At 41.0% G+C, this 27,568-nt stretch overlaps 1 protein-coding gene across 6 annotated transcripts; it reads left to right on the forward strand.

Annotated features, from left to right (window-relative positions):
- On the forward strand, positions 1–27,493 carry Slamf6 (SLAM family member 6). Of its 6 annotated transcripts, none has more exons than XM_070000273.1 (9): positions 1–116; positions 6,632–6,958; positions 9,995–10,258; positions 10,672–10,704; positions 11,113–11,151; positions 12,089–12,168; positions 14,484–14,558; positions 14,907–14,950; positions 27,069–27,493. In XM_070000273.1, the coding sequence occupies exons 1-9, from the start codon at positions 68–70 to the stop codon at positions 27,121–27,123; spliced, it is 966 nt and encodes a 321-aa protein (XP_069856374.1). In that variant the 5' UTR covers positions 1–67; the 3' UTR covers positions 27,124–27,493. The 6 variants fall into 6 exon arrangements, with proteins under 6 accessions (XP_069856374.1, XP_069856377.1, XP_069856372.1 ...); XM_070000271.1 differs by having other exon boundaries at positions 2–116; positions 10,672–10,785; positions 27,069–27,491; XM_070000275.1 differs by having other exon boundaries at positions 3–116; positions 6,632–6,787; positions 10,672–10,785; positions 27,069–27,491.
- The last annotated feature ends 75 nt before the right edge of the window (positions 27,494–27,568 follow it).

Here is a 27,568-nt window from a genome sequence, read left to right on the forward strand (position 1 = left end):
TATGACAGAATAGCAGGAAGTTTTGATTGCCTCAAGATCACCAGTACCTGTCTCTACTTCTCAGAAGATGTTCTGGCTGCTTCCATCTCTCCCATTTGTCTTCTGCCTTGGTTCAGGTAAATGCCTATCCAAACCCACATAGCTGCTGCGGGACTCCTGCTTTGGTGCAGCCAGCTCAGTCTAAATACCTGTTACAGCTGACTGGCTGGCTCTCTGCTCAGGGATCTAGTAGGGGTGGCAATGGTTCCTGATAAACTGCCACCTTTCTTCTTCCACTTTGAATGCTACAGACTGAGGTGGTTTGGGGATGGCTACTTTAACTGGATTCACCTGTGAAGTACATGTTTTCTGGGACCTAAGAAATGAGATTCTGTAAGCCATGATGGTTTGGGGTTTATAACCAGCAGGTTGTTGTGTAAAGAGAACTCAGGTTAAGTAAAATGGTATACAATTTAGCTATTGTACTACTATGTGACTTCTTCAATAGGTTGCTTTCTGGACTTCCCGATGATAATCTAAATAAATAGGTCTCATGGTTTCCCTTATCTGCAATAACTAGTATATGTCTAGGACAAGCAGGAGAGGTCAAAAGCTATGTACCTATGACCATTTAAACTGATGCTAAGCGAAATGAACCCCAAGATAGGGACACAAGTGGTTTTGTCTTTGTTGCTGTTCTTTTTAATGTACTTACAATGTACTATGTGATTTTTTTGTTGTTGTTTCTTTGTTTCTCCCCCACGGTATAACCCCTGATCAGTCACTGTATTTGATTCTTTCTGGTGCCCTGCGTCTTTTTTTTTTGGGGGGGGGGGTCGGTCAGAGGGCCTGAACTCTGGGCCTGGGCGCTGTCCCTCAGCTCTTCAGCTCAAGGCTAGCGCTCTACCACTTGAGCCACAGCGCCACTTCAGGTTTTCTGAGTGTTTATTGGAGATAAGAGTTTCACGGACTTTCCTGCTCGGGCTGACTTTGAACCTCGATCCTCAGATCTCAGCCTCCTGAGTGGCAAGGATTACAGGTGTGAGCCACCGGCGCCCGGTGTGCCCTGCATCTTGGATACATTTTTCTAATTTGGGGAGGGGAAGGGAAATAAAAAAATGCTGAAATAAGGATACAGGATGACCCATTGTAACAATGAGACTTCCAACACACTATGTTGAAAACTACAATTTTGCGGGGGAGGGGGGGTGGGGGAGTGGTAAGAGGGAGTTGGGAGAGGGGAGAGAGGAGTTGGGGAGGTAGGGAGGAAAGGGATGGTGGGGGAAAAATAAAGAAGAGTGTAACAATGCTCAATAAGAAATGGACTCATTACCTTGCTCATGTAACTGTTACTCCTCTGTACACTATCTCTACAATAAAAAAAATGTGTATTTAAAAAAAGAAAGTCTATGGGGGAAAAAAAGAAAGCCTTTGGTTCAGTTTAGCCCAACTTTTTGGGGCCAAACCAAAGCACCAGAAATAAATAGTTTTGTTGTCTTTTGCCATGTGTAAAAAAGAAAAAGAAGTCTCCAGCTCCAACTGGATTTGATATAAACCAAATGCTTAGTCCAGCTATGCTTTATACAGCAATCAAAAAGGAACTGACTGATGTAGCTTGTTTCTTATTCCTGACTGCTTGCTACATAGAGAAAAATGAAGGTTTATGTCTTTTGGGAACCCAAAACTTGTCCATTTGGGCTGAAGTATAGTCTTAGGGAGAGTAGTCCTGAACAACAGAAGTAGCTCAGAGCTAGCATAGAGAAAGTTAATTTTTTAATGGCATTTATTGAATGTTTATCTATTTCAGATTCTGAGCCCAGTGCTAAGCATACATTATGTTTAGAAGTCTCGACAATTTTTTGAATTTAAACTATTAATATGCCCACTTTAACAGGAAAAACTGAGGCTAAGATTATTTAAGTAACTTGCCCAAATTACACTAGCCAGCATGTGACAAACTCTTGAAGAGTCTGAGAAATAAGGCCAGTTGAACAAACCTGTCAGCTGCACAAGAGAAAACAGAGATAGTCATAGCTGTTGAATTAACTAGCTGGTTAATTTAGAGGAGTTTGAGGAAAGGAGGATTTCATTAAGTTACTCCATAAACAATCATCTAATGCCTACAGAAAGTGTGGCTGGCATTGTAATATTTTGAGGCACATATTGTAAGCAATACTAACCCAGGTTATGTTCTTGGGAAGTTAAGATTTTAGCAGGAATCATATCTATAAGCAAGTAAAATTGTACATTAGGTAGTGACAGAAAATAAGACGAATGTAATCAGGGAAAATGAATATGAAATGTAGGGAGGAGGGCAATCACATCTCAGAGAAGGCAGTCAAGGTGGCAATGTTGTAGAGGAGCAGATATGGGAGGAAAACAGGTTCGATTTAGGACCTGTTAGTTTTAAGATATCAGGCTGACATTCACAAGGAGGTTTCTTTCTTTTTTTTTAAGCAGACAGTTTATTTGAAAGCAAAACAAGAGTATAAAATCTCCATAGAGCAGGATCCCAGAGCTGGGAGTCTTATGGATTCCTCTTGGAGGATGGTTATTATGGTATGGAGGCTCCTCTAGTACCTCACAAGATGTCCTGAAAGCAGGGCTAAGGAGACTTGAGAGTCATTGGCATAGAGACAATCAATGAAGCTAAGGAGGAAATAGCATGAGGACAGAATCTCAGGGAATATGGTATAAATAAAATGCAAAAAGAGAAGGGAATTCTTCCATTCATTCCAGAGCCATTTCAAAACTTGCCTGAAATGGGTGGCTTGAGTTTTTAACCTCCTTGTAAAGCAAAACCTCCTCTACAATTATTCTGAATGTCTTCGTGTTGAAATTTCTCTCTTTCTCCCCATTGCTGTGGGATTTTTCTTAATATTCTATAGAATATGCACTGTTCCAGTCCCAACTTCACAAATGATAGGTTTGGTAAGGAATAGACTTTCTGGAAAAGCAAGATCTCTGAGATTTAAGGGATTAAACAAAAGAGGAGTCAGATTAGGCAGGAGGAATTGTACATGTAAAGGTCCAGAAGAGTTTGGAGAGACTGAAGACAGGAAAGATCACAGTGGCAAGAGTGTGGGACAAATTAAATTTTTCTCTGGAAGAAGCTTGAAGGGAAATTAGTCATTTCATGTTCTCAAATAGGAAATGTAGCTAAAAGACAAATACAAACTATGCTGCGAAATAATCTCACTTCCTTTAGCTCAAGCCTTGGCAAAATGAACAGAACAAAGCCAAGTTTGGTAGCACAATCCGGTAGCCCCAGGATGTGGAAGGCAGAAGCATGAGAATCTCTACGTTGAGGCTATTGAGCTATAGAGTGGGATCCTGTCTCAAAAAAAAAAAAGTTTTGTGCCTGTCCTGGTGCTTGCACTTAGGCCTGGGTGATGTTCCTGAGCATCTTTTGCTCAAGGCTAGTTCTACCACTTGAGCCACAGTGCCACTTCCAGCTTTTTCTGAATCATTTATTGGAGATAAGAGCCTCAGCCGGGACTTTTCTGTCCCCATTCAAAAAAAAAACTTTTTAATTAAAAAATTTAAGAAAGAGAATTCAAATCCTAACACAAATGGAGGGGAGAAACTAATAGGACCAAACAGTTGTTAGAAACAAAATCAACCATCTTGATGTCCTGGAGAAAATGAATCTCATCTCTGTATCCATTTTGTTCTTTGTAGATGGGAACTTGTCAGATTTTAATGAGTATATAACTGAATTGATAATTTTACTAGAATGTTGATTCTAGGTTGAGGGTTAACATGGACCACTCTGAGTAGCAAGGTTCTAAATTCTAGTCATATGGAGATTGGGTGGTAGGGAAAAATTAAAAACTATTTCTATCTTTCAAGAAGTATATATGGGTGTTCTGAGATTCAGGTGAGAATACTGGTTAGAAAGGTAAAGTGGTCTAGTTCTGAGATTTTATTTTATTTTTATTTTTTACTTCCTTATTTTTGTGGTGCTATAGACCAAGTATGTACTTTCCCGCTGAGCTGTATCTTCAGCCCCGTTCTGAGATCCGGAGTTAAAAGTGTACAAGCCTCTGCAGCTAAATGATTAGAAACTGATAGCCTCCCACCCCTGAGCAGTGAAGTCTACTTTGTACCAACCATTCACACCTTCAGATGGTTATTTTTGCTCATTACAAGAAGAGAGCCATTTTATGTATGAATATACCTATGTCTTTCCACCTCTCAGAATCTGTGGTCCATCTCCACTGTGCTCTTGCTAGCCTTCTCTTTCAGTTTTTGTTCCTCATTCCAGATCAGTTGTATCTCTATTCACACTATTATTAAAGTGAAATTCCAATGAGACAAAATACTTTTTAAAGTGTACAGTCCCATGACATTTTACACACTTATAATATTGTATAAGCACCTTATGCCTAATCACCTCCCATTTCTCCCTCTCCTCTCCCCAGCTCCTAGCAAACACCAATTTGCATTCCATCTCCATGGAGTTGCCTATTCCAAGTATTTCATATAAATGAAATCATACAATATATGATCTTTTGTGTCTGGCCTAACAAAATGTTAAGGCTTCGCTGATGAGATTGTGATCCAATGTCCTCTGGTGTTTAAAAAAATAGTTTTTATTTTGATCAAGTAGAACATATTTGTTCTTATGTTTGTGCTTGTGGTATCACATCTAAGAATTTATTGTCAAGTAGAAGAGCATGTGTATTTTCCCCTATGTTTGCCTCTAAGAGTTTTATGGTTTTCTCTCTTACGTTTAGTTGACTAATGCAGTTTGAGTTAATTTTTGTATATGGTAAAAGGTAAGGATCCAACTTCATTCCTTCACACATGGATATATAATTGTCCAGCATCATTTACTGAAGAGAAAATTTTTTCTTTATTGAATGGTATTGGCATTCTTATTTCTGGACTTTCAATTCAATTCCATATAAATGCATAAATGTCTACTCTATGTCAATAGGACCTTTTGAATTTAAGGATTGACTCTTTTTTCTTTTTTCCAAACTGCCCCCTCCACCAATATAAGCAGAAACAAGCTCATCCTTACAAAGCAAATAGGAGCTTGTCACATAGAAAAGGTAAGGAAGAGCATTTTAGGTAGAGGGAGCCATAGTTAAAGCAGTAAAGAATGAGGACATTCTTGAAAGGTTACTACTAATAATAAAGTAATGGAAATTTCCTACCTATTATTCAGAATTCTCTTGTAACGTTATCTCTTTTTTTTTGGGGGGGGGTGCAGTTGTGGGGCCTGAACTCTGGGCCTGGGCGCTGTCCCTCAGCTCTTCAGCTCAAGGCTAGCACTCTACCACTTGAGCCACAGCGCCACTTCTGGCTTTTTTCTTTTTGCTTATGTGGTGTTAAGGAATCAAACCCAGGGAGGGCCTCAGGCATGCAAGACACATGCTCTACCACTGAGCCACCTTCCCAGCCCCTAACGTTATCTCTTGTGAAGTACTTCCTGACCGCACCCAACTGTCCCTGTCTAACATTCTCCCTATATATTTTCCCACAGAGCACAATACTTCCATCATATCAATATTTAGTGTACTAGAAATTGTGTTACATTATAGCAATACAGAAAAATAGGCATAATGCCTACTCTCAAGTTTAGAAAAAGGAAGGAAGTAATCTATAACAAAGAGAAAAAAAGTGTCCAGCACTGATGGTGCAGTAGTCGTACAAGGACAGTGCAGTAGTAATATAAGGACAATACAGAGACAAGCCCCTCTCCTAGATAAGTGGCTAACCCATCACACCATAATAACTAGTCATTTATTTGTCAAGTTCCTCTACCAGGTGGCAAACCCAGAGAATCATGGGATTATAAATAGTAATATCTTAATTTTGTCTGATGCCCGGTATCCAGTCCAAGAACTGATACTTAAAGATAACCAAAAAATATAGTCTGAATGCCATGGTTTCTAATTTTTTGTTCATTGATCAACATGGAATTGGACAAATAATAAAATAAATGACTTATTAAGTAAACTAACAAATCAGGAGTGTTATTACATAATGATAATCCCAGCCCTTGAGAAGTGAAGATAGGATCATGAGTTTGAGGCCGACCTAGGGCTACATAGTAAATCCAAGCCACTAGGCTATATAGCAAGACCCTATCTGAAAACAAAACAAACTACAAATAACCCTAATAATTGCAATTTTATCAAAGCAAGAGAAATAAGAAAAGTGCTAAGCAAGAGAGGATCTGTATCTGGCAAATCCTTGAACCACTGTGTAAGAAGAATTGAAAAAGAACCAAGAAAACAAAGTTATAAAATTACAAAGTATGTCAGATGATGAGCAGTACTGAAAAAAATAAGTCCAAAGGCAGCTGAATATACAGGGCTGGGTGCAGGTTGGTAGACAAAAGAGTGAAAAAGTCTTCTTCTACTAGAAATGTATTATTTACTTTTTTTCTGTTGCTCTTGAGGCATATGGACCAACTACTCAATTTAGCCATGAATGCTAGACATTTTGTTGGAGATGGAGCCATTGGGTATGTGGTTGTCCATTGCAACGCTTCTAATGATTTCTCTCTTCATCACATCTTCTAGGTTTGTTTCAGAGAGCTTTGACAAACTGACAGAGTTCAGGGAAATGGTGAAAGAACTGGGGCTAGAGTGATTATCAGGGGCAGTTTTACAACCTTTTCCTTCTGTGTTTCCAGGAAATGCAGTGTCGCAAAGCAATTCGACCTCTCTGGTGGTAAATGGGATTCTAGGGGGGTCAGTAATCCTCCCCGTGAAGCTTCCTACAGAAGTGGATGTGTCGATCATCACCTGGCATTACAATGGAACAGCTATTGTCACCATAGATCTAAAACGTGAGGTTAAAATGGTGCTAAATCCAAGGTGGGGAGAGCGGCTAAACTTCACCCAGATGTATTCCTTGAATCTCAGCAACCTGATGATGGCAGACACAGGACATTACAGCATCCAGTTCACCACGAAAACGACCACTATAGTGCCTTCTGGTTATACTTTGAGGATTTTCAGTGAGTCTAAATGTGAGATTTAATTATGTAGGGGCAAAAATCAAATTGCATATTTTAAACATATATGATTATAAGTGTGTACTGGCATCTAGTATAATGTGGATGGCATTAAGAGTCACCATGAGGTTCCACAGTAAAACAACTCAATGACATGACACCGTCAAATGGTGGCAGAGTTGAGAATAGAACCTGTCTTGTGGTTCTCTACCAAGAATCCAGTATATCACCTCAATAGAATCAGAATCCTGAATCACTCTACCTCACCCAGTAAAATAGTCCCTTGCAACCAGCAATCTAATAGAATTAATGGAAGTGGAATATTAATGACACTGTTAACATGTGTATCACGTGTCTATCATATAATCCTCACAAGGCTCCATGAGATAGATATAATCTTATGTCTAGACCCAGCCTCGTCACAGTCACAAATGTCAAGTGATTGTCCTTCCCAAATAATTTATGTACAGTTGGGGCTGGGAAGGTGGCTCATGGTAGAGCGCTTGCCTTGCATGCCAGAGGCCCTGGGTTCGATTCCTCAGCACCACATAAGCAAAAAGAAAAAAGCTGAAAGTGGCGCTGTGGCTCAAGTGGTAGAGCTCTAGCCTTGAGCTGAAGAGCTGAAGGACAGAGCCCAGGGCAGCAGATTCATTTCCTGAGGCTGTCAAAACAAAACAAAATGCCACAGCTCATGGCCTAAACAACAGAAAAGTATTCTTACAAAGCCCTGGAGACTGGAAGTCCAAAATCAAGGTATATACAGGGCTATGTTATTTTGGGAGGCCCCGGAAGACCATCTATTCTTGTTTCTTCTAGCTTCCTTCTGGGAGGCCCTAGAAAGACCAGCTTATCTTTAGCTCTCCCAGCTTCTGCTTGTTATCAGCATTCCTTAGTGTTCCTTGACTTGAGGCTGTATCGTTCCAATTTCTTCCTCTGTGATCACAATTCTTCTCCTCTTTTCTATGCTTTCTCCTCTCTTTTCTCTTATAAGGACATTACTCATTAAATTTAGGGCCCACACAGATAATCCAAGATGCCCTCCTCATGTAATTTAATTTCATTTGCAAAGACCATTCATCTAGAAGGTATTGTTGACAGATTCTTAGAAGTAGGACACTGTTGTTTCTTTGGGAGATCATTATTCAAACCACTACCAGCAGGATCACCCTGTCTGATCAGTGATCATCAAGACAATGCTAGACCCATGGGAAGAAGGGAGACATAGACAGTGGAAAGCCTGAGAACAGATGCCATACCAGGCTCTATCACATTGCTGAGACAATATTTTTCAGACACTATTGGAAAAAACAAACAAACGGCTTCAAGAACAACAATGTTCCTAGAGCTCAATGCCAATTCATGCTCAGGAATTTTGGAGTATTTTTTATTAAAAGGTAAACACACAAAGAAATAATGTATAACATCTACCAACTGTTTCATAGCACTGCAAAGAAATTTCAAAGGATAGATGTGATTTGTTTCAAACATTAGCCAATTATTCTCTATGTGCCAAGATACAGATGGAGAAAGTGTGATCTTATAAACAAATTATCAATTAATTAAGAACAATTGACTAGATTACAGTGTTAAGGAAAACATTTGAAGAATTTGAAGATATTAAAATTATGTTTACTTGTTGCATAGACAATATTTGTTGGCCAAGGTGCTCTTCTAGAATATGTCATGGAGCTGGCATTCTGGTTGGAGAGTAGAAGCAGGTAATAATACACATTGTTTATAAACAAATAATATGGTGTCTAAGGGAGCTAGAATGTTAATAACAACACTATAGTGAATAACAGGAGTACCATGGAGCAGAGAGCAGGGATCATTTTTTTCTAGCAATGCTGAGAATGGAATCTAGAACCTTGGTTAAAAAGTAATAAAATAAGCTGGGTGCTGGTGACTCAAGCCTGTAATCCTAGCTAGTCAGGAAACTGAGATCTGAGGATCATGGTTTGAAGCCAGCCTGGGCAAAAAAAGTCCTTGAAACTCTTATCTCCAATTTAAAAAAAAAAAAAAAAAAAAGCCAGAAGTGGTGCTGTGGCTCAAGTGGTAGAGTGCTAGCCTTGAAAACAAAGAGGCTCAGGGACAGTTCCCAGGCCCTTACTTCAAACCCTGGGATTGGCAAAAAAAAAAAAAAAAAGTAATAAAATATATTTGTCAGGTTAGATATGGACACAGGATGAGATGTGACATTCATGGCAAATAATTGCCAGCCCTGTGCATCCTCATAATTACTTGAAAAGTAGGTATTGTTGCCTGATTTTTCCAGATGACAAAAGTTATTAATAATTAATATGATGTATCTATGGTTATATAGTCAATAAATGATAAAGCCATGATCCTACCCCACTTTTTCCTGATTCCAAAGCAAGTACTCCTCCTATACACAAAGTTCAATTCTAAGATCATATATATACATATATAATCTTCACAACTCCTATTCAGCTAATGAAAATTGTTCAGCTTCTTCTAATCTTCTAATCCATTCTTTGTTGAATCCTCTTTTCTTCAAGACTGCAGCCAAGAGCAGGTCAGGAGATTTTTCTTGACTTTCTGTCTTTCTAGTCCTTGATCTCAGAAATTTCTGCATCTCATACCCCCTCAAATGACTGAACATATTGCATTCTGTGCTCTCTGGAATGCCTGCTTACTCTTGCCTCAGGATCCTGAATTTAGTCTCCAAATTGTTTACAAAAGGTATAATCCAAGGCCTAGAAGCAGCACAAGTGATTACCTGGAGCCAGGTCATATGAACAGCCCCAAATTACACAGCTAGTTGATGGCAACCTTAGTCTCCTTTCCCATTCTTCTTATTGGTTATTTGGTCTTATATTGATGTCTCTTTCATTTGATCATCCTAGACCTTGCTATTATCAATTAGGTAATCCCAACAGAATCTTTTACAGAGTAAACAGACTATAGCACACATCAGAGATGGGATTTAAAAAAAAAAAAAAAGAAAGGTAAAGATTCTTTCACAGGGAACTGAGTCGAGCAATTTGTCCTTAACCTAGGTCTTTTCTCTGTCCATAGGACAATTGAGAAACTTAAAAGTTATCAACCATGTTCAACTGTCTGAGAATGAGACCTGTGATATCCACCTGATCTGTGCTGTGGAAAATGCAGACGATACATCCTCATTCTGGTGGCAGGACTCAAGAAACATCTGCCTCAATGGAACAAACTTTACTACCTCCTGGGACCCCAAGAATTCCAGTGGACAGAACTATACCTGCATAGCTAAGAATCCAGTCACCAAATTATCTCTATCTGTCTCTGCCCAGAGTCTCTGCGAAGGTAACAGTGTACCCTGGGTCACTCTGAGAGCCTTGAGCAGCTGCAGCATGTAGCATATCCTCATACACTGCATGATCTCCAAGATAGTAGCAGTGGGAAGCAGCCAACCAGCAGCTGGAAGGGGACATGCCTCTCACCCATGCCCCTTTCTATCTCTTCCCCAAGCACTCCTCTGAGAGCAAAGGTCTCAGGTAGACAGGATTGCTTTCTCCCCCATCTCCACCAGGCCCTCTGTCACATGGACTCCCATTCCCCAGAAGGCCTGCCAGAGTTCCAGAGCTCTAATATAGATGAATACACCCAGCCCCTGCAGAGAGCCTAGAAGAGACCCCATAGAGGCACTGACACCAACACTCTGGGCCCCACTAAATGTGTCTCAAGACACACTTGAGTGTTTTTTTTTCTTTTTCCAGGTGTCTTAACTAAGGAAAATCTATACCAAGGAGGTACATGGATTATAACTACGTTTGTTGTCGCCGTACTTATAATCAGCCTTGTGTGCATACTTGTTTGGAGGAAAAGAAGAGGCAGGTTTTCTTCTGAATTTTCTCTCCAAGGGTGCAGGTATTTAGAGTCTGCAGTCTCTCATTGCCAAGGATCTCTTGTGAAGGACAGTTGAATGGGGTGGGGTGGGGGATGCAAACCCTTGCTCAGCTAGCCCACTGGCATGACTATACACCTGCTAATATCCTGAAGGAGGTGTCCTAGTGGGAAAAGCAAGACTCAGCCTCAGAGTCCATCTGCCCACTTGCTCTATCTTTTGGACACATCTACTGACTCCTATTGAAAGAAGGGTAAGAAGGCTTTTCTCACTGCTGTCACTAGTTTCAATTTCCAGTTATTTTTTTTTTCAGATTCCTTTCATGTTTCTTCTGAGCAACCTCAGCATCCTGGTAAGCATCAGACTGTTAACTGCCAATCATAAAGTAGACAGGAAGCAATGCATGAAGAGGTCTAGTCAAGGGGCTGAATAATAAAAGAGGAAGAAATCAGGACATCACTGTTTAGACAGATCTTATAGTATAAGGAGAGATAACTAGACATGAGACACCCCCAGCGTCCCTCACAAGCAAGTGAGGAATTTCATGGTTTCCTAGAGCAAGATTAGGGTCACTACCAGGGTCACCAGAATAAAAAAGTGCCAGTGAAATTATTTGTGGCCTATCCATTGTCACAAAAAAAAAAATGCAACTCAAAGACAGCTTGAGCCTCAAAAGAGTAAAACCAGACTGCCTATGATTCTGTCATTTCTGTTCAGCCAGGGCATGGGTAGTATACAGAAAGAGTTGAAAAAGAAAATATGATTTAGGGATGGAAATGCAGACTCTGGAGTGGGGTTGGCTTTGAATCTCATCCCATGAGTGAGAGATAGGAGACACATTGTTGCAGAGAGAATACCAGGTCTGAGTCAGAAGATCCACATTTGAGTTCCTATTTCATCCATCAGTACCTATGTGACTTTACACAAGTCAGTTGGCAGTTCTTCATCTCTACAATGATCAAATCCAAGTACAAAGCCTCAGAGGGCCGCATTTCCAGTTCTTCCCTGGGCAGTGTCACTGAATCTTGCACGTATCTGAGGGAGACACTGAAGCACAAGGGCACAAGATCACCTCTCACCCAAGAGATGAGATCAGATGAGAACCATATGACTGAAAAGGTTCTGCTTCAACCCAGAAATCCAAAGACTGTCAAAAATGAATGAACACTAAAGGCAAGGCCTAGAACAACTAATTTGGGGAAAACAGAAAATGTTCTGGAAAAAGCTAGGCCCTGGGGACAACAGCCAAGTCCTTGTACCACTAATGTTGACCTTTTTTGTGTTAACAGTACAGTCCTTGCAAAACTCAGCAAACACCTTAGTTTCTCCAGGAAGTACTGTGTATGCACAGATCACTCATCCAAGACAGGTGAGTCCATTCAGCCTGGTATTCCATCATTGTGGCTGTTTGTTGTTGTTGTTGTTATTGTCGTTCTTTAACAATGACTATCTACAAACTATCACCACAATTATCTGACTGATCCAAATGGTATTCACCCCTGAGGGGAGAAGATAGCAACAGGGACAGCAAAGTTATATGCAAAACCATTCCGGAGTCTGCCAGTCTTTCCCCTAAAAGAATGTTTATTCCTACCTTGTTTTCCAGTGGTTTCTAACGGCTTGATGCATTAGTACATCTTTTTTATTTGGTGTGGTTACAAGCTCTCTGAAGTACAAATTAGATCTTCCTCTTATAGCCTGGAGAATTAGGTGAATACTTGCTGAGCCTGTGCTGGTGGCTAATAACTATAATCCTAGCTACTCAAGAGGCTGAGATCTTAGGGTCACAGTTTGAAGTCAGCCTAGGAAGGAAAATCCCTGAAACTCTTGCCTTTGGTTAACCAGTAAAAGGCCAGAAGTGGAGTGTGATTCAAGTAGTAGAGTACCAGCCTTGAGCACAAAAGCTAAGGGTCAGTGCCCAGGCTCAGGAGTTCAGGCCCCACACCATACCAACACAATATATACATACACACACACATACACACATACATATATTCATACACACATATATACATACATACATACATACAAACAAGGAGATCAGGGTTGCACTAAGCTAGGGTTTCCAAAGCAAACTACTGCAAGCTTCTCACCCTGGATGTAGTAGGCACATTAGGGGAGTTAAAAAATGATCCCTAAGGCTGGGAAGGTGGCTCAGTGGTAGAGTACTTGCCTATCATGCATGAGGCCCTGGGTTCCATTCCTCAGCACCACATAAGCAGAAAAATAAAGCCAGAATTGTCCTCGTGGCTCAAGTGGTAGAGCACTCGCCTTGAGCTGAAGAGCTGATGAAGGACAGTGCCCAGACCCAGAGTTCAGACCCCATAACTGACAAAAAAAAAAAAAAAAGAAAGAAAGAAAGAAAGAAAAGAAATGATCCCTAAAGAGAGGAGGGGCAAGAATTTGCAACTCCTCCATAGTAAGAGATTTTAATTATATGGGCAGCCCTCATTCTTCCTCTCCCCTTTAGCAACATAATAGATGGCTGTAGCCAAGCATCAAAAATTTCCGTCACTCTTCTGTCCCCACCACACACAAAGCACCTGCAGCGGCATGTTTCTAAATAATACTATACATCTTGAAAGTCCAGTCTTGTGCCCTTGAAAAATAGGCAAAATAAAACTTGGCATTCTGAAGTTGGTGAAAACAATGGCCAGATAGAAGTCTTGGATTTCCTAAGCAAATCTCAGGTATTTGTGAAGTCAGATCCTTGAAGAGAGGGGACAAGAAAGGCTACTTGTACTTGCCCTATTTGCCTTTCCTAATTCCTATTGAAGGCAAGCTGAAAACAGTCTCCATCAAACCAGAAACACTAATCTCCAGTTAACTTGTTAGCTGCTTCTTGCCAGGGGCCGAGGTGGGGGGACCGGAATAAGTTCTCTGCAGAGGTCTTGATAATTGTCTAAATACTCCCAAATGTCAGAAATTGTGAAGAAATCTACAAGACACATACATGGGGCTGTTACTACTACAGCATATATTCCAGGCAAAGCCATTCTTAAGATCAAGGTGTTCCTGGTCTGCTAGTGCCTAATATTTTAGGAGACCACAACAACATGGTGCCCAGGTCTTTAGAAAGACAGGGATAAATAGAGCAAGCAAAACATGCAGCTATAGTCATTGCTAACAAAAAAAATTCAGACAAAAGAAATAATGTAATAATCATTGGGTATATAGTTTCACACAGCCTTGCTGGGGTACTGCTATTTTGTTTGAGACCTAAGATCTACCCCTAAAACCTCACAGGTCTGAGCTGTTGGTGCTTGGTCTTCTACTCCTCTTTATTTTGACAGTACTGGGACTTGAACTCATGGCCTGGATGCAATCTTGAGCTTTTCTGCTCAAGGCTAGTACTCTATCACTTTGAGCCACAGCTCCACTTCTAGCCTTTTGGTGGTTAATTGGAGATAAGCGTCTCATGGACTTTCCTGCCAAGGCTGGCTTTGAATTGTGATTCTCAGATCTCAGCCTCCTGAGTAGCTAGAATTATAGGTGTGAGCCACTGGCGCCCAGTTTAAGGCCTCATTTTTGCTAGACAGGCTGCAATTTAAGTCATACCCCAGTCCTTTGCTAGTCCTCTTGCTAAACATTTCTTGGTTTTGTCATACTGCCTTTCCCAAGAATGGAAAATGCATGGATCTCTTTGTCTCTTTGTGATCCAAAAAAATATGTTTCTTTTTACAGGAAATGGAAATCCCAACACTAAAGAAAAATGATGATTCATTAACAATTTACTCCATCATTAATCATTCCAGGGAGGTAAAGTCATGATCAATCCCTATTTTTCATATTCTTATCCTTCTCCTCAGTCCTCTGATTTTCACAATAAAATAAATGTAAAAGGGCGATTTTACAGATGCCCAAATACCCACTGGCTGTCAAAATCCTCAGGACATCACCAAAATGAAGTTATTTTGTGTTTAGGGTCAATACACATAACTGAGTTTTCAACAATCTTGGGTTGTTTTGTTTTTGTTCACTTAATCCTGCTTCATGCCATCAGTATCCCTACTATCTAACTGTCAGGGCTGTCTTGCCTGGTCTAGTCTGGCAGGCTGCTGTTCTGATGTCTATTAACCTATATCATTTTCCTCTTTTTTCCTGTAGAGAAAGCCCTTTTCTCCCAGGGCAACTGGCCTTAATGACATCAAGTAAGTTGCTGAAAGACCTCAGCATATTTCAGGAATGACCCATCTCCTGATCCTAAAAAGGAAAGCTTGGTTTTTGGTTTTCTTCCTGGCAACAGAATCTGAATACCTAGGATTCTTGCTTCCCAGTCCTTCAGACTTGATCCTGCTTACCTAAGTCATACACCTAAGAAGTGACAACATCTCCAGCCTATAATCCAAATAATGCTTTTCAATCCAGTCCAGGCAAAACCTATTTCCATTAACACTCCTGCCTACTGACTTTCTCTATGAAGCTAAACAAGCAGAGTTATAGTTGACAGGTTATAAATTCAGCAGGTGATCACGTCTCTCCTTTCAGAAAGCAACAGGATCTGACTATTAGAAATAGAATATAGTATTTTGGCTAGGTGTGCAGCACCTGGAGTTGGATGGCATGGCATGCATATCCTGAAACATACCTCCTACAATGTGTTTCCTAATCTCTTGGAACATTAGTCTTAAAAACTGAAGGCTGGGAAGGTGGCTCAGTGGTAGAGTGCTTGCCTTGCATGCATAAGGCCCTGGGTTCGATTCCTCAGCACCGCATAAGCAGAAAAAGCCAGAAGTGATGCTGTGGCTCAAGTGGTAGAGCGCTAGCCTTGAGCTGAAGAGCTGAGGGACAGTGCCCAGGCCCAGAGTTTAGGCCCCATGACCGACAACGACAACAAAAACAAAAACAAAAAACTTGAAGAAACAAAAAGGGTGGCAATACATCAATTCTACTGCTCAAACCAGGAATCGAAGTCATCCCTGACTACAGCTTTCAATCACCAAATGCTTTGAAATCTACTTCCAAATTTATCTTGAATCCATTCACTTTTCTCCAGTGACCAACCTATAATCAACTTTCACCACTTCTACCTGGAATACTCAATAGCCTCTGAACAACTCTCCTGACTTTGCTCTTGTAGCTTCCTATCCATTCTCTACAAGAAAGCTAGCATACATAAATCAAATCCTTCCCTTGCCTGTTTACAACCACACAGGCTTCCCATTGCACTTGGAAAGAAATCCCGTCTCCATGATCCTGGGTGGTCTGGCTTAGACTTAAGTAGCATAACTCTTCTCCTGGTCCCTCTATTTACCCTTCCTGACCATTCAGCTTCACTGACAGAGGAAGAGGTCCTCTCTGTTATTTACAACTCTTTTATCGGTCATGGGGCTTGAACTCATTATTTACATCTTTTTCAAGGTCCTTCCTCTGTCTGCTGGGTTCTTCCTATACTTTAGGTCTCACTTTAAGAATTTCCCAGAAGTACATTGCCTTTTATTGTTACACCTTCCATGTTTATCATTCATCCTCTGTATTTATTTTTATTTGTTTAGGTATATTTCTCCCATCCAGAGGTGAGGATTTTTTCTTCTGCCAGAGGCCATTTGGATATTTATAAAATCTTATATGCCCTTAGGCATATGAGAAGCATACTTGTCTGTCCCACCATGTATCAAGTGATTTTGAGGGCCTTACACAACACACTGGCCAAATATTCCTCACCCCTGGATGATTATATTGTAAGAAGTAGAGATAATAACTATTTTGACAGAAACCCTAACATCTATATTGTTTTTAAGTGACTATCCAATGTGGTTGTATGAGAATTAAATAAGACAATTCAATGGGCCCACTAACTATATACTGCCTGTGTATTCAAACAAACTTGGGCTGAAAATATTTGGGGGTAAAAATATCATTACTAACCATGTGTACTTTTTTCTTGTCATTATTCTCTAAATAATATAATAAGGAAATTGTTTATACTGTATTGAGTTGTGAATAATATAGATATTATTTACAGTAGACAAAACGATATGCTCAAGTTATACACAACTACTACATCATCATAAAGAACTGGTGTGAAAGGTTGGGGGGTATCTTAGAATCAATCTCCGAGGGATTCCAAGGGCTGACTGAATACTTGCAGCCTTTATCATAGCACCTGGATATCACTGATGTCACTCTTCAATTGTCAATGCTGTTATTTATGTTATTATTAAATTTCATTCCCCAGAACTCACAGAATCTCATAAACTTTTGGCATAATGAGAAAAGTTACTGTTTGCCCTGCTTCTACGTCACTTCTTGTCTTGGCTCCATTTTTTAATTCCTTCTTTTGCTGGGAAGTATTTTCCAGCTTGTTCAGTGGGTCTGTAGAGTTTTTGCTTGTTTCAAGTACTGGAGATTGAACTCCAGAATGTAAGCTTGCTCTTTAATAATCTCATAGTAGCAGGAATTAATTCCCATCAGATTTGTCTTGATTGGCTACCCTAGGAAAGTAATGAAAAGGAAAAACAAATCCTCCCTACTTTTAAGTAGTCCTCAATCATAAGTGATCACAAACTCTGCTTGTGTGTGTGTGTGTGTGTGTGTGTGTGTGTGTGTGTGTGTGTGTGTCCCTGCACACGCTATCCTGGAGCTTGAACTCAGGACCTGTCCACTGTCCCTGACCTGTTTTTTGCTCAAGACTAGCATTCCACCACTTGAGCCACAGTTCCATTTTTGGCGCTTTTTTTTTGGTGTTTTATTAGAAATAAAATAGTCTCAAACTTTCCTGTCTAGGCTGGCTTCAAACTGTGATCCTCAAATCTCAGCCTCCTGAGTAGCTAGGAATATAGGTGACTCCCAGCCAGACAGCCTATAAGCCACAGAACCATGGAGCATACCACAGTCCCATTCTAATGCTCTTTGGCCCTTCGTGCCATTCATTGATACTTTCACTACCCCAGGAAGAATTCCAGATTTTTACATGCTTTCATGTTCTTATCCATACCAGCCTATTACCTATGTAGTGGTTCTTAGCTCTTTGGCTGTTCATTAGAGTCATCTGTGAAGCATTTGAAACTGCAGTGACAGAGTCCATCCATCCTCTAGAGAGATGGATTTAATGGGTCTAGGCGGGGCTGGGAAGGTGGCTCAGTGGTAGAGCGCTTGCCTTGCATGCCTGAGGCCCTGGGTTCAATTCCTCAGCACCACATAAGAAAAAAGAAAAAAGCCGGAAGTGGCACTGTGGCTCAAGTGGTAGAGCGCTAGCCTTAAGCTGAAGAGCTGAGGGACAGCGCCCAGGCCCAGAGTTCAGGCCCCACGACTGGACAAAAAAATAAATAAATAAATAAATAAATAAATAATAGGTCTAGGCTGGGAGTCAGATAATAGTATTATCCAAGCCCCTGAGTGATTCAAGTATATGTGATAGGAAAAACATGCTATTTACTTTTTTATTTTCCAGTTTTTTGAGATAGGGTATCACTATGTAGTCTAAGCTGGCCACAAAGTCCAAATCCTATTGTCTCAGTCTCCTGGGTGCTGAGATTACAGGCCTGCGCCACCATGCACAGATAGAAGCATTCCTATTTATATTCAGGTTATATAAGGATGGGTTTTAAATGGAAATTAATTTTCTCAGTGAGGTTCTGTGTTTGCCCTCGGGTGCTTTAAAACTGATGGCATCCTTGTGGATCTGAGAAACTAAACTAGGGTTGAAATATCTCCCAGCATCCCCAGTCACAGTAGAAGGCATTGCCCATCTGTCTTCTTTCCTCAGAGCCAGCAAACAAGGAACCAGGAGAAAACTATCCAAGCTCAATGAATGCCAAGGAAAGCAGGGCAGGGATAGCAGGAAGGAAATGTTGCGGGAATGGGGAGGGGTGGCAAGTAATGCATGGAGAAATGCTGGTAGTGTGGCTCAGTGGCAGATCATTTATGCAAAGCCCTGGCTCAGTCACCAGATCTGCAAAAGAAATGAAGCAGTTATTTCCCTTTATACTTCATTAAGTCACAAAGTGATAGCTGGAGACCAGAGTCCTAGTTATAGATGTTTTGTCTCCCACATCTACTTTTTTATTACCAACCTGAAAAACATGGAAATCAGTTCCTGATTTCCTACTTCTCTTTAGCACACTGGAACCATATTCCTGCAGGAAAACAGCTGAGCAATATGTGTTCTAAGTTCTATTCTATTCCATTTCATCCTTAACCTGCTCTGCCTTTGCCACTCGTGGTATCTGCCTGATCCCTAAAAAATATATTTAAGTTTTATAAGCCATGAATCTTTACCTTATCCTATATTGGTCAAAGCAGCACACAGCTAGTTCCAAAGAAACAGTATCTGGTCTCCCCTTATTTATTCCCCCATCCCACTGCCAAACACACATCTAGAGTCTTTGTGGCTTTCAGACACTGGCCTGAAGTTCCTAGTGATGAATCAGTCTCCTCTGGGGTCCAGAGTAGTTGATAATGAAGAAGACAACCATGGCTAGATTTTTAATTCAAATTATCTAGATGCTAAGCAGAGAGAAGTCCCTGCTCCTGGGACACTGGACAAATGTTTCACTCTGGATTTCAAGGTGAGGAGAAGAATGGACTGGGAAGTTGACTTCAACAATGGAAAGGGAACAAGCTGGCCCCCTGACTTTGCTCTTCCTAGCAGTTAGCTGATGATGCTCCCTGAGGAATGAAGGAAGGAGAGAGAGGTCATCTCTGATCTTTAGCTACTGCTTCTCTGAAATAAATGGCTTTCCCTGCCTCATACCTAGCCTCCCCATTCCGCTGAGGCTGCATTGGAGGCTCGCCATTTATTCTACATGTCCATGTCTTTCCTCCGCAATCTGTGCGTCTGGAATATTTGACATTGCAGAGCTCTCCCCACTCTTGAAGAATCTCTCCCTTCAGCTCCCATTAAATCACAATAACCTAGTTTTCTCCAACTCCTCCTTACCTCTCCCTAGCTTGGTTTCTTTGATGATTCTTGTCCCATAAATAGATTTGTAGTCCTAGATTCTGTTAACTAGACATCTCCTGGGTGCTCCATAGTTATTCAAAATTCTGCTTTTCTCCCATCCTATGTTTATTTCCATACATTAAATATGACTGAGACTTTATGAAATGATGGAAGAAGAAGCTCCATCTCAAAATCCCACTTAGGATTTGATAACAATCTAATGAAAATTGCAACAATGGCCTTTTGAGGGCAGAGATTTTCAAGGGAGGAAGGATTCAAGAAAGAGCCTGAACTGGACACCAGTAGCTCACATCTGTTATCCTAGCTACTCAAAAGACTGAGGGTTCTGGTTCAAAGCCAGCCTGAGCAGGAAAGTCTGTGAGACCCTTATCTCCAATTAACCACTAAAAATCTGAAAGCAGGGCTGGGAAGGTGGCTCAGTGGTAGAGTGCTTGCCTTGCATGCATGAGGCCCTGGGTTTGATTCTTCAGTACCACATAAGCAGGGGAAAAAAAAAAAGCCAGAATTGGCGCTGTGGCTCAAGCAGTAAAGTGCTAGCCTTGAGCTGAAGAGCTGAGGGACAGCGCCCAGGCCCAGAGTTCAGGCCCCATGACCAAACCCCTCCCCCCGAAAAAAATAAAATAAAATATAAAGCTGGAAGCAGAGTTGCTGCTCTAGTGACAGCCTTGAGTGAATAAATTAAAGAATATCACCCAGGTCCTGAGTTCAAGTCCCAGTACCTGCACAAAAAAATTGAATCAAAAAGGAGGCTACTTACCTGTGAGGCTTGATAGGAACAGTCAATACTATCATTTTATTATAATTACTAAAGCATTCTAAGGGAATGTAATAATTAGCTTTACTCTGACTTTTCCATATGTTAATATAGCATGCTTTGATAATGTCCTCCTCCCTATTACTTTATCTCATTGTCTCCTCTCTCTTACCTCCCCCTGGCTCCTTACCCTTCCAACATAGTCTTTCTATTACTTTCAGGAATATTATCATCTTATATTCAGAAAATAAAAAGTCTTTATTAAACAACTTAATCCTCTAATTGGCTGCATTTAGTAAAAGTTGTTAGTCATTTATTGACTTAGTAAACAAGCATTTAACTGTCATGGTATGCCCAGGTACTAAACTAAGTAAGCAGACCGTCTGACCTTGAACAAGGCGGATGAGGCCTCATTCCTCAGGGATCATGAGAATAACAGGCAATTACCAATAAGTAGTAGCTCTAAGCAGGTAAACACAAATAAAAGTATTATTATACCCATGGTAAAAGCTATTAAGGCGGGTTTCAGAGAGAGTGACCATGAATTGTCCTATGACTAATTCATTCTACCTCAGAGTCTTTAAGCTGGTTTCTCCCTATTTGTGGCAGTTCTCATGGGTAGCTTCTATTATTCCTCCATATTTATACTCAAAATCTCATTATAAGCCAGGCATGATGGTTCATGCATGTAATTCCATTACAGAAAGCAGGATGAGGGAGATGAAGCAGGAGACAGAGTTAAGGCCAGTCTGAGCTACATAGCAAGACTGTCTCAAAAAAGAAAAAGAAAAAGAATCAGGGGCTATGGATGTGGCCCAGGGGTACAATGCTTATCTAACATGTACATTGTTCCAGTGTTCACCCCAGCATCTCATCCTCTCCAAGATGTCTCTGCGTTGTCCAAAAAGAAATGTACTCCTTATCTGATCTCTGTAACTGTAACCTCTCTGTATATCACCTATATAAGAATAATTTTTAAAGAGAACTATCTCTTCTATCTCTGCCTAAAATTCCTCCCCATCTTCTACCTCTTCATGCTGTCCTGTTGCCCTCGCTTTCCTCACAGCACTGATCATTTTTAGAAAATACGTTATTATTTATTTCTACATAGGAATCTTGCCTGGATTCCTCCATTAGACTCCTTTTTTTTGGGGGGGGGGGGAATCCGATCATGGGGCCTGAACTCTGGGCCTGGGCACTGTCCCTCAGCTCTTCAGCTCAAGGCTAGCGCTCTACCACTTGAGCCACAGTGCCACTTTTGGCTTTTTTCATTTTGCTTATGTGGTGCTGAGGAATCGAACCCAGGGCCTCAGGCATGCAAGGCAAGCTCTCTACCACTGAGCCATCTTCCCAGCCCCCTCCATTAGACTCTTAAGTTGCATGAAAGCCTGAATGTTGTCAGTGGTCTTCATTACTGTCTTCATGAAACTCAGAATAATGTCTGTTATGCATACTTTAATAAAGGGAAATTAGAAGATAACAGAGAGAAGTCTACTGTGATAGAGTAATCAGAGAAAGCTTCCCTGAGGGAGTGACTTTGTTTCTCTGTGTGTGTGTACATGTGTGTGTGCGTGTGTGCACATGTGCACGTGGGTGTGGTGTGTGGGTGTGGGTACACGCGCACCCACCCCCCCACACACACACACACGCATGCATGTGTTGGTCCTAGGGCTTGAACTGGGCTTTGTCCTGACCATCTTTTTGCTCAAGGCTAGCTCTCTACCACTTGAGCCACAACTCCACTTTCAGCTTTTTGGTAGTTTTAGTGGAGATATGAGTCTCACAGACTTTCCTAATTGGGTTGGCTTCCAGCCACAATCCTCAGATCTCAGCAACCTGAGTAGCTAGGATTACAGGTGTGAGCCATTAGTATCTGGCTTTTTAGTCTGTTGTAGATACATAAAAATAAAGTGCTTCTCAATCTAGAGCATGTCCTTTTAGGGAACCATGTAAAGGAAGCTCAGGTTAGTGTGCCAATATCATATCTAACATCGATCTCATCTTCCTTCTTTGTGCTTTCCTGTGGTGCAGAAATTAATAATGAATAAACTAAATTTCCTAGATTTACATGAAGCTAGAGAAATTAATGCCCCTCTTGAGTTTAAATGTCTGTGTGCAGATGTAGGCTGGAAGAAGGAAGCTAACTGTAGGTAGTAAGTGGTGACATTTTGGAAATAGAATTTGTATTTCAGAAATAGCACACAAAGGAATTGAGTGGAGTGCATGTAGGAGATGAGGAAGAGGGACTGACTATGATAAGTCAAATGTGTCTTAGTGGTTAGCCGAAGTTTAAAAATGAAGAGAAGGAAGTTTGGAAAAGGAGATAATTAATTCAGACTCCAATTAATGTAAGCCCCACACTGGGAAGTTAGAAATCAGAAATAGGGACTAGAACAAAGGAGCCCAGTGAGGCTGAGATCATACCTACACAGGAGACTGAGAGCAGGAGCCTGAGGATGGTGGTTCAAGGCCAGCCCAGGCAGAAAAGTCCGTGAGACTCTAATCTAATTACACACACACACACTCACACATACCAGAAGTAGAGTTGTGGCTCAAGTGGTAGAGAATTAGCCTTGAGCAAAAGCAGCTGATGGACAGTGCCCAGGCCCTGAGTTCAAGCCCTAAGACCCAAACAAAACAAAAGCAAAAAGATCCTAAGACTTTAATTTAATCATTCTCCTCTTAACGTCTCTGTCTTAATTTCCTACTAATTTTTCTCCAAATTCTTTCAGCTCCAGCCTCAACTGGCTTCTTTGCCCTTTTTTCAATATGCTCAACACACTCCTACTCAGGACCTTTACACTTGCTATTTTCATTCCTGAAATTTTATTCTTCCAGAGATTCATAGAATCCTTCAGAGCTATCTGTCTCAGATCTGAACAAAAAAAGATGGTTGTAAACTAGAGAACCATTTGGAACCATTTTCATCAATCAAGCCATGGTATTGTTGAGATTTTGCAAGGGGTGTTTGTTCAGTGAAGAAAAGATCATCACATTCAGAGTACTAGGTAACAGCACTAGGGTCAGAAATCCAACAGGAAGAGAAAAGAGGCGAACTGGTAGCAAGTAAGAAGAACCAGAAAAAAAAAATCTTCATGTCACAAAATTCAAGGAATAGGAGAGTTCCAAGAAAAAGGAAATGTACAAGTAAATTCTTCCCAATACTAATGTGATATATGAGCTTAGTAAAGAAAAATTCCATTGGCAGGGTGTGACTGAGTCTGGAAATTGATGGCTTCAAAAATGAAAAGAAATGGAAGTAGAGATTGGAACTGGAGATTGTTTTTGAGGTTTTTCCTCTGCTTATTTCAGCAGAGAAAGAAAACAAACAAATATTATATATATATATGTATGTATGTATATGTATACATGTTAGCAAGGGAATGAATGCAGACCCATGATAAGGAAGGTTCTAATTCTTTGACAATTTGACAATTTCATTTGTTTTTTCTTTTTTATGGTTAAAGTTTGAATGTATTTACACACTAAAAGGTAGAGGGTGGAGAAATGAAAAAGTTAGGAGAGGATAGGGATAAATTGCAAAAAGAATTCAATAAGTGCCCAAGACATACTTACAAAGTGCCTACTACCCAAAAGCTAAGCAATGGGCGCGTAATGAATGGAATAAACATAAATGAAGCTTTTGGCTTTAACAGATGTAGGTTAAAACAAAGTAAAGGGGGAAGGATGGAAAATTGAGAAACTTTATATATGATGGCATCAATTTTCTCAGCAAAGCAAAGGAATACAGAAGCAGGCTTAAGGAAGATAGTACGGGTTATTCAAGATTCACAATAACGATTAAAAGGAATAGAAGAGGAAACTAACAAAAAAAACTAAGAAGTTCTGAGTGTCCAAAGCCAGACCAACAGGGATTCTCACAGAAGAAAAAACAAACGTGAAAGTTGAGTTCCCATTAAAAATTCAAAACGTAGAAGGAAATAAGTTTTTAATCTAAAAGCGTATAAACTGGGAAGGTGGAAGCTAGGACGAGGCGAGTGAAGACCGTCCTGCGTGCGAGCGTCGGCGAGCCGCGGGCGCCCCCTGGCGGCAAGCGGTGGGTGGCCACGGGGCCGCATGAGTGGGTGAAACAGGGGGACACGGAGCTGGCGCAGACACAGTGAGAGAAGGGGCCGGCCAGCAGCGGGCCGAGTGCGCATCAACAACCTCATGGAACTGTTTGGCCAACACCTGTCACCACTGGCCACGGTGTTCACTGGTAATCAATGGGGAGGATGAGCCAGGAGGATCATGAGTTCGAGGCCAACCCGAGCTGCATCTTTATGCCTTCTGAAGATCTGGCCATTTTTGTTTTTCTTGTCTTTTCCTTGACCATCAACCTAAAATCAAGCCCGCCAATACACAACAGGCTCCTTCCTGTGCCAGGTCCCACATCCTCCTTGTTTTGCTCGGAGGACCTGACCCGGCAGCCAGCCCTCACCCTGATCCTTGGCTGGTACTGTCCTTCGCTGGCACTTAGGCCCTGTCCAAACAGCGTTTCATTTCCAGCTTCAAGGGTGAGGATCCCACCTGCTGACCATCTCCTTCATATCCTTCAGGCACCACCATGAAGGCTCTTACAAAAAAAGAAATCTCCATCCTAAACATTCTTGTTTGTTGTTGTTGTTTTCAATTTTAGGAAAGCCGTTCACTAGTGAATGCAATTCTGCATGTACCAAATAAAAATGTGACCATTTGCAGTGTCAAAATAATAATAATAATAATAATAAACCTCTTAGTCAAAGGATAGCTCTCTTTCCAGAACAGGATCTGGGACCTAGACCTGAAATATGGAGGAGCTTTACCAAGGGAAAGAACCTTCTCTCTACTTTTCAGATCAATTTTACCAACATCTCTGAAAGGTGCAACTGCTGTCATGGTTTTCTAAATAATCTATTGACAATTTTTCATTCCTCCATTGTTTAGTTTTCTTATTCAACACAACATTGAGTATTAAGATGGCTCATGAGAAGCCAGAGTGAAAGAAGGAGGGAGGAAAGGGAAGAAGACTGACTGGAAAAAGTGAGTCTCCACAGAAGAGATTTAGGAGGGTTTGCCATTGTCTGTTGTTGAGGGAAAACTCCAAAAAGCAAAGCTAATGGAACACTCTTCTCTGTAAGGAGGCCAGTAAAAGTGAAGGAAGCACCCCCTTCCATGGTTTGTTAGTCATTTCTGTTTTTTTCCTCTAGTTGGTTCTTGGTTGTTCCACAGTAATTACTGAGTCAGATTTCACCCTCACCTCTCCTCTGAAAAGGTTGTGATCACAGCTCAAACACTGGGGGACTTCACTGAAGGCTCTAAAGCCTTTGATGTTGAAAGCTGTGAAGAACCAGAGATGACTTCTAAATTTACAATCTTTCCAGTCAGCCTGTCTGATTAAACGTGTACATAAAAACTCTAAACCTAGTTCTGTGCTCTCTCTCTCTCTCTCTCTCTCTCTCTCTCTCTCTCTCTCTCTCTCTCTCTCTCTCTCTCTCTCTCTCTCTCTCTCTCTCTCTCTCTCTCTCTTCTCTCTTTTTTGTCAGTCATGGGATTTGAACTCTGGGCCTGGGTGCTGTCCCTCAACTCTTCAGCTCAAGGCTAGCACTTTACCACTTGAGCTACAGTGCCACTTCCAGTTTTCTGATGGTTTATTGGAGATAAGAGTTTCATGGACTTTTCTGCCTGGGCTAGCTTTGAACCGCAATCCTCAGATCTCAGCCTCCTAAGTAGCTAGAATTACAGGCATGAGCCACAAGTACCCAGCTCATATTTTCTTTTGAGTATTACTTTCAAGACATTAAAGACACCTGGACTGGGAGTACTATCACAAAGAAAGGAAGTAAAGCTTTGAAAGTAAGTTTTGAAACTCATAACTGAACTTCAGGCATGAGAAACACAGATAAGAAAAAGAAGCAAACAGTTCTCTTGAGAGGGGAATCACTAAAGTGTTAACTTCTTAGCCTAATCTACTTTTGTCCAAATAATATCAGAATACCTGTCTCTGGGATTGATATTAGCTAGCCTTCATGTGGCTACTTTCTTCTGCTGGATTTAAGTAGCAGGAGAGAAAATGGACTTAGTCCTTGGATGTTCCTGAGAGGAAATGCTGACTCCCTGCACTGGCTTTCCAAATTTACATGAGTGGTTTGGCCTCCCCCAGCAGTCCCCCCTGAGACAGTACATAGATCCATGACCAGAACCATTAATGGCCTTCCTGATTAGCCAGTAACTCCCCTATACCAGTTGTTGGATTTTTTAATCAACACAATAAATGGTATGTAAATGACTCATCACAGAAATGGAACAATAAGTCTTATTGACAATCGTTTGAGATGGGAGATAGAGAGGTGGAGGGAGAGTTTTGTAGGGGTGAATCTGACCAAGGTACATTGTATGCATATATGGACATGTCAAAATGAAACCCCCTTGTACATCAAATTGATGTTACTATAGAATTGGGGGTGGGCAAGGGAGAATCCACCACAGAACCTGCCAACATGTAGTGTGGGTGTTCAGTCAATTTTAGTTGTACTAATTTTATTCCTACTTGTCCACCCCCAGACCTCATCATCAGTGTAGATCTGTTGGGAAACAGTTTTTAATAAGGTATTATTCTTATGTTCCACAGCTTACATAAAGGAAAACGTAACACAGAGGTGAATGGACTACAAACACAATACTGAGTCAGAGGCTCCAGCACTTGGACAAGATTCCACATGCCAACTCAGAGCATAACCTCAAAAGGCTCCAGGCCTCCTTGATAATCAATGCATAGCTTTAAAATGAAAAAGTTTTTGTGGAGGGGAAGGGCAAAAACAAACCGTTTAAATAAGGATACAGGTGGACCCACTGCAACAATGAGATGTACAAGTCGTTATGTTGAAAAACAAACTTTACAACTTTGGCGTGGGGGGGGGGGGAAGGAGAAACAAAAGAAGAGGTAACAATGCTTGATAAGAAATGTACTCATTACCTTGTCCATGTAATTGTAACCCCTCTGTACAGTATTTTCACAATAATAGATAGATAGATAGTCGAAAACGAACTTTACAACTTTGGTGCGGGGGTGGGGGGGAAAGGATTGCGGGGGCGGGGGGAAGGAGGCTGGGAAGGGATGTGAAGGGTAAA

This window comes from Dipodomys merriami, unplaced genomic scaffold, assembly GCF_024711535.1.
Source record: "Dipodomys merriami isolate MVZ:Mamm:240054 unplaced genomic scaffold, mDipMer1.0.p SCAF_56, whole genome shotgun sequence".
NCBI classification, from domain to species: domain Eukaryota; kingdom Metazoa; phylum Chordata; class Mammalia; order Rodentia; family Heteromyidae; genus Dipodomys; species Dipodomys merriami.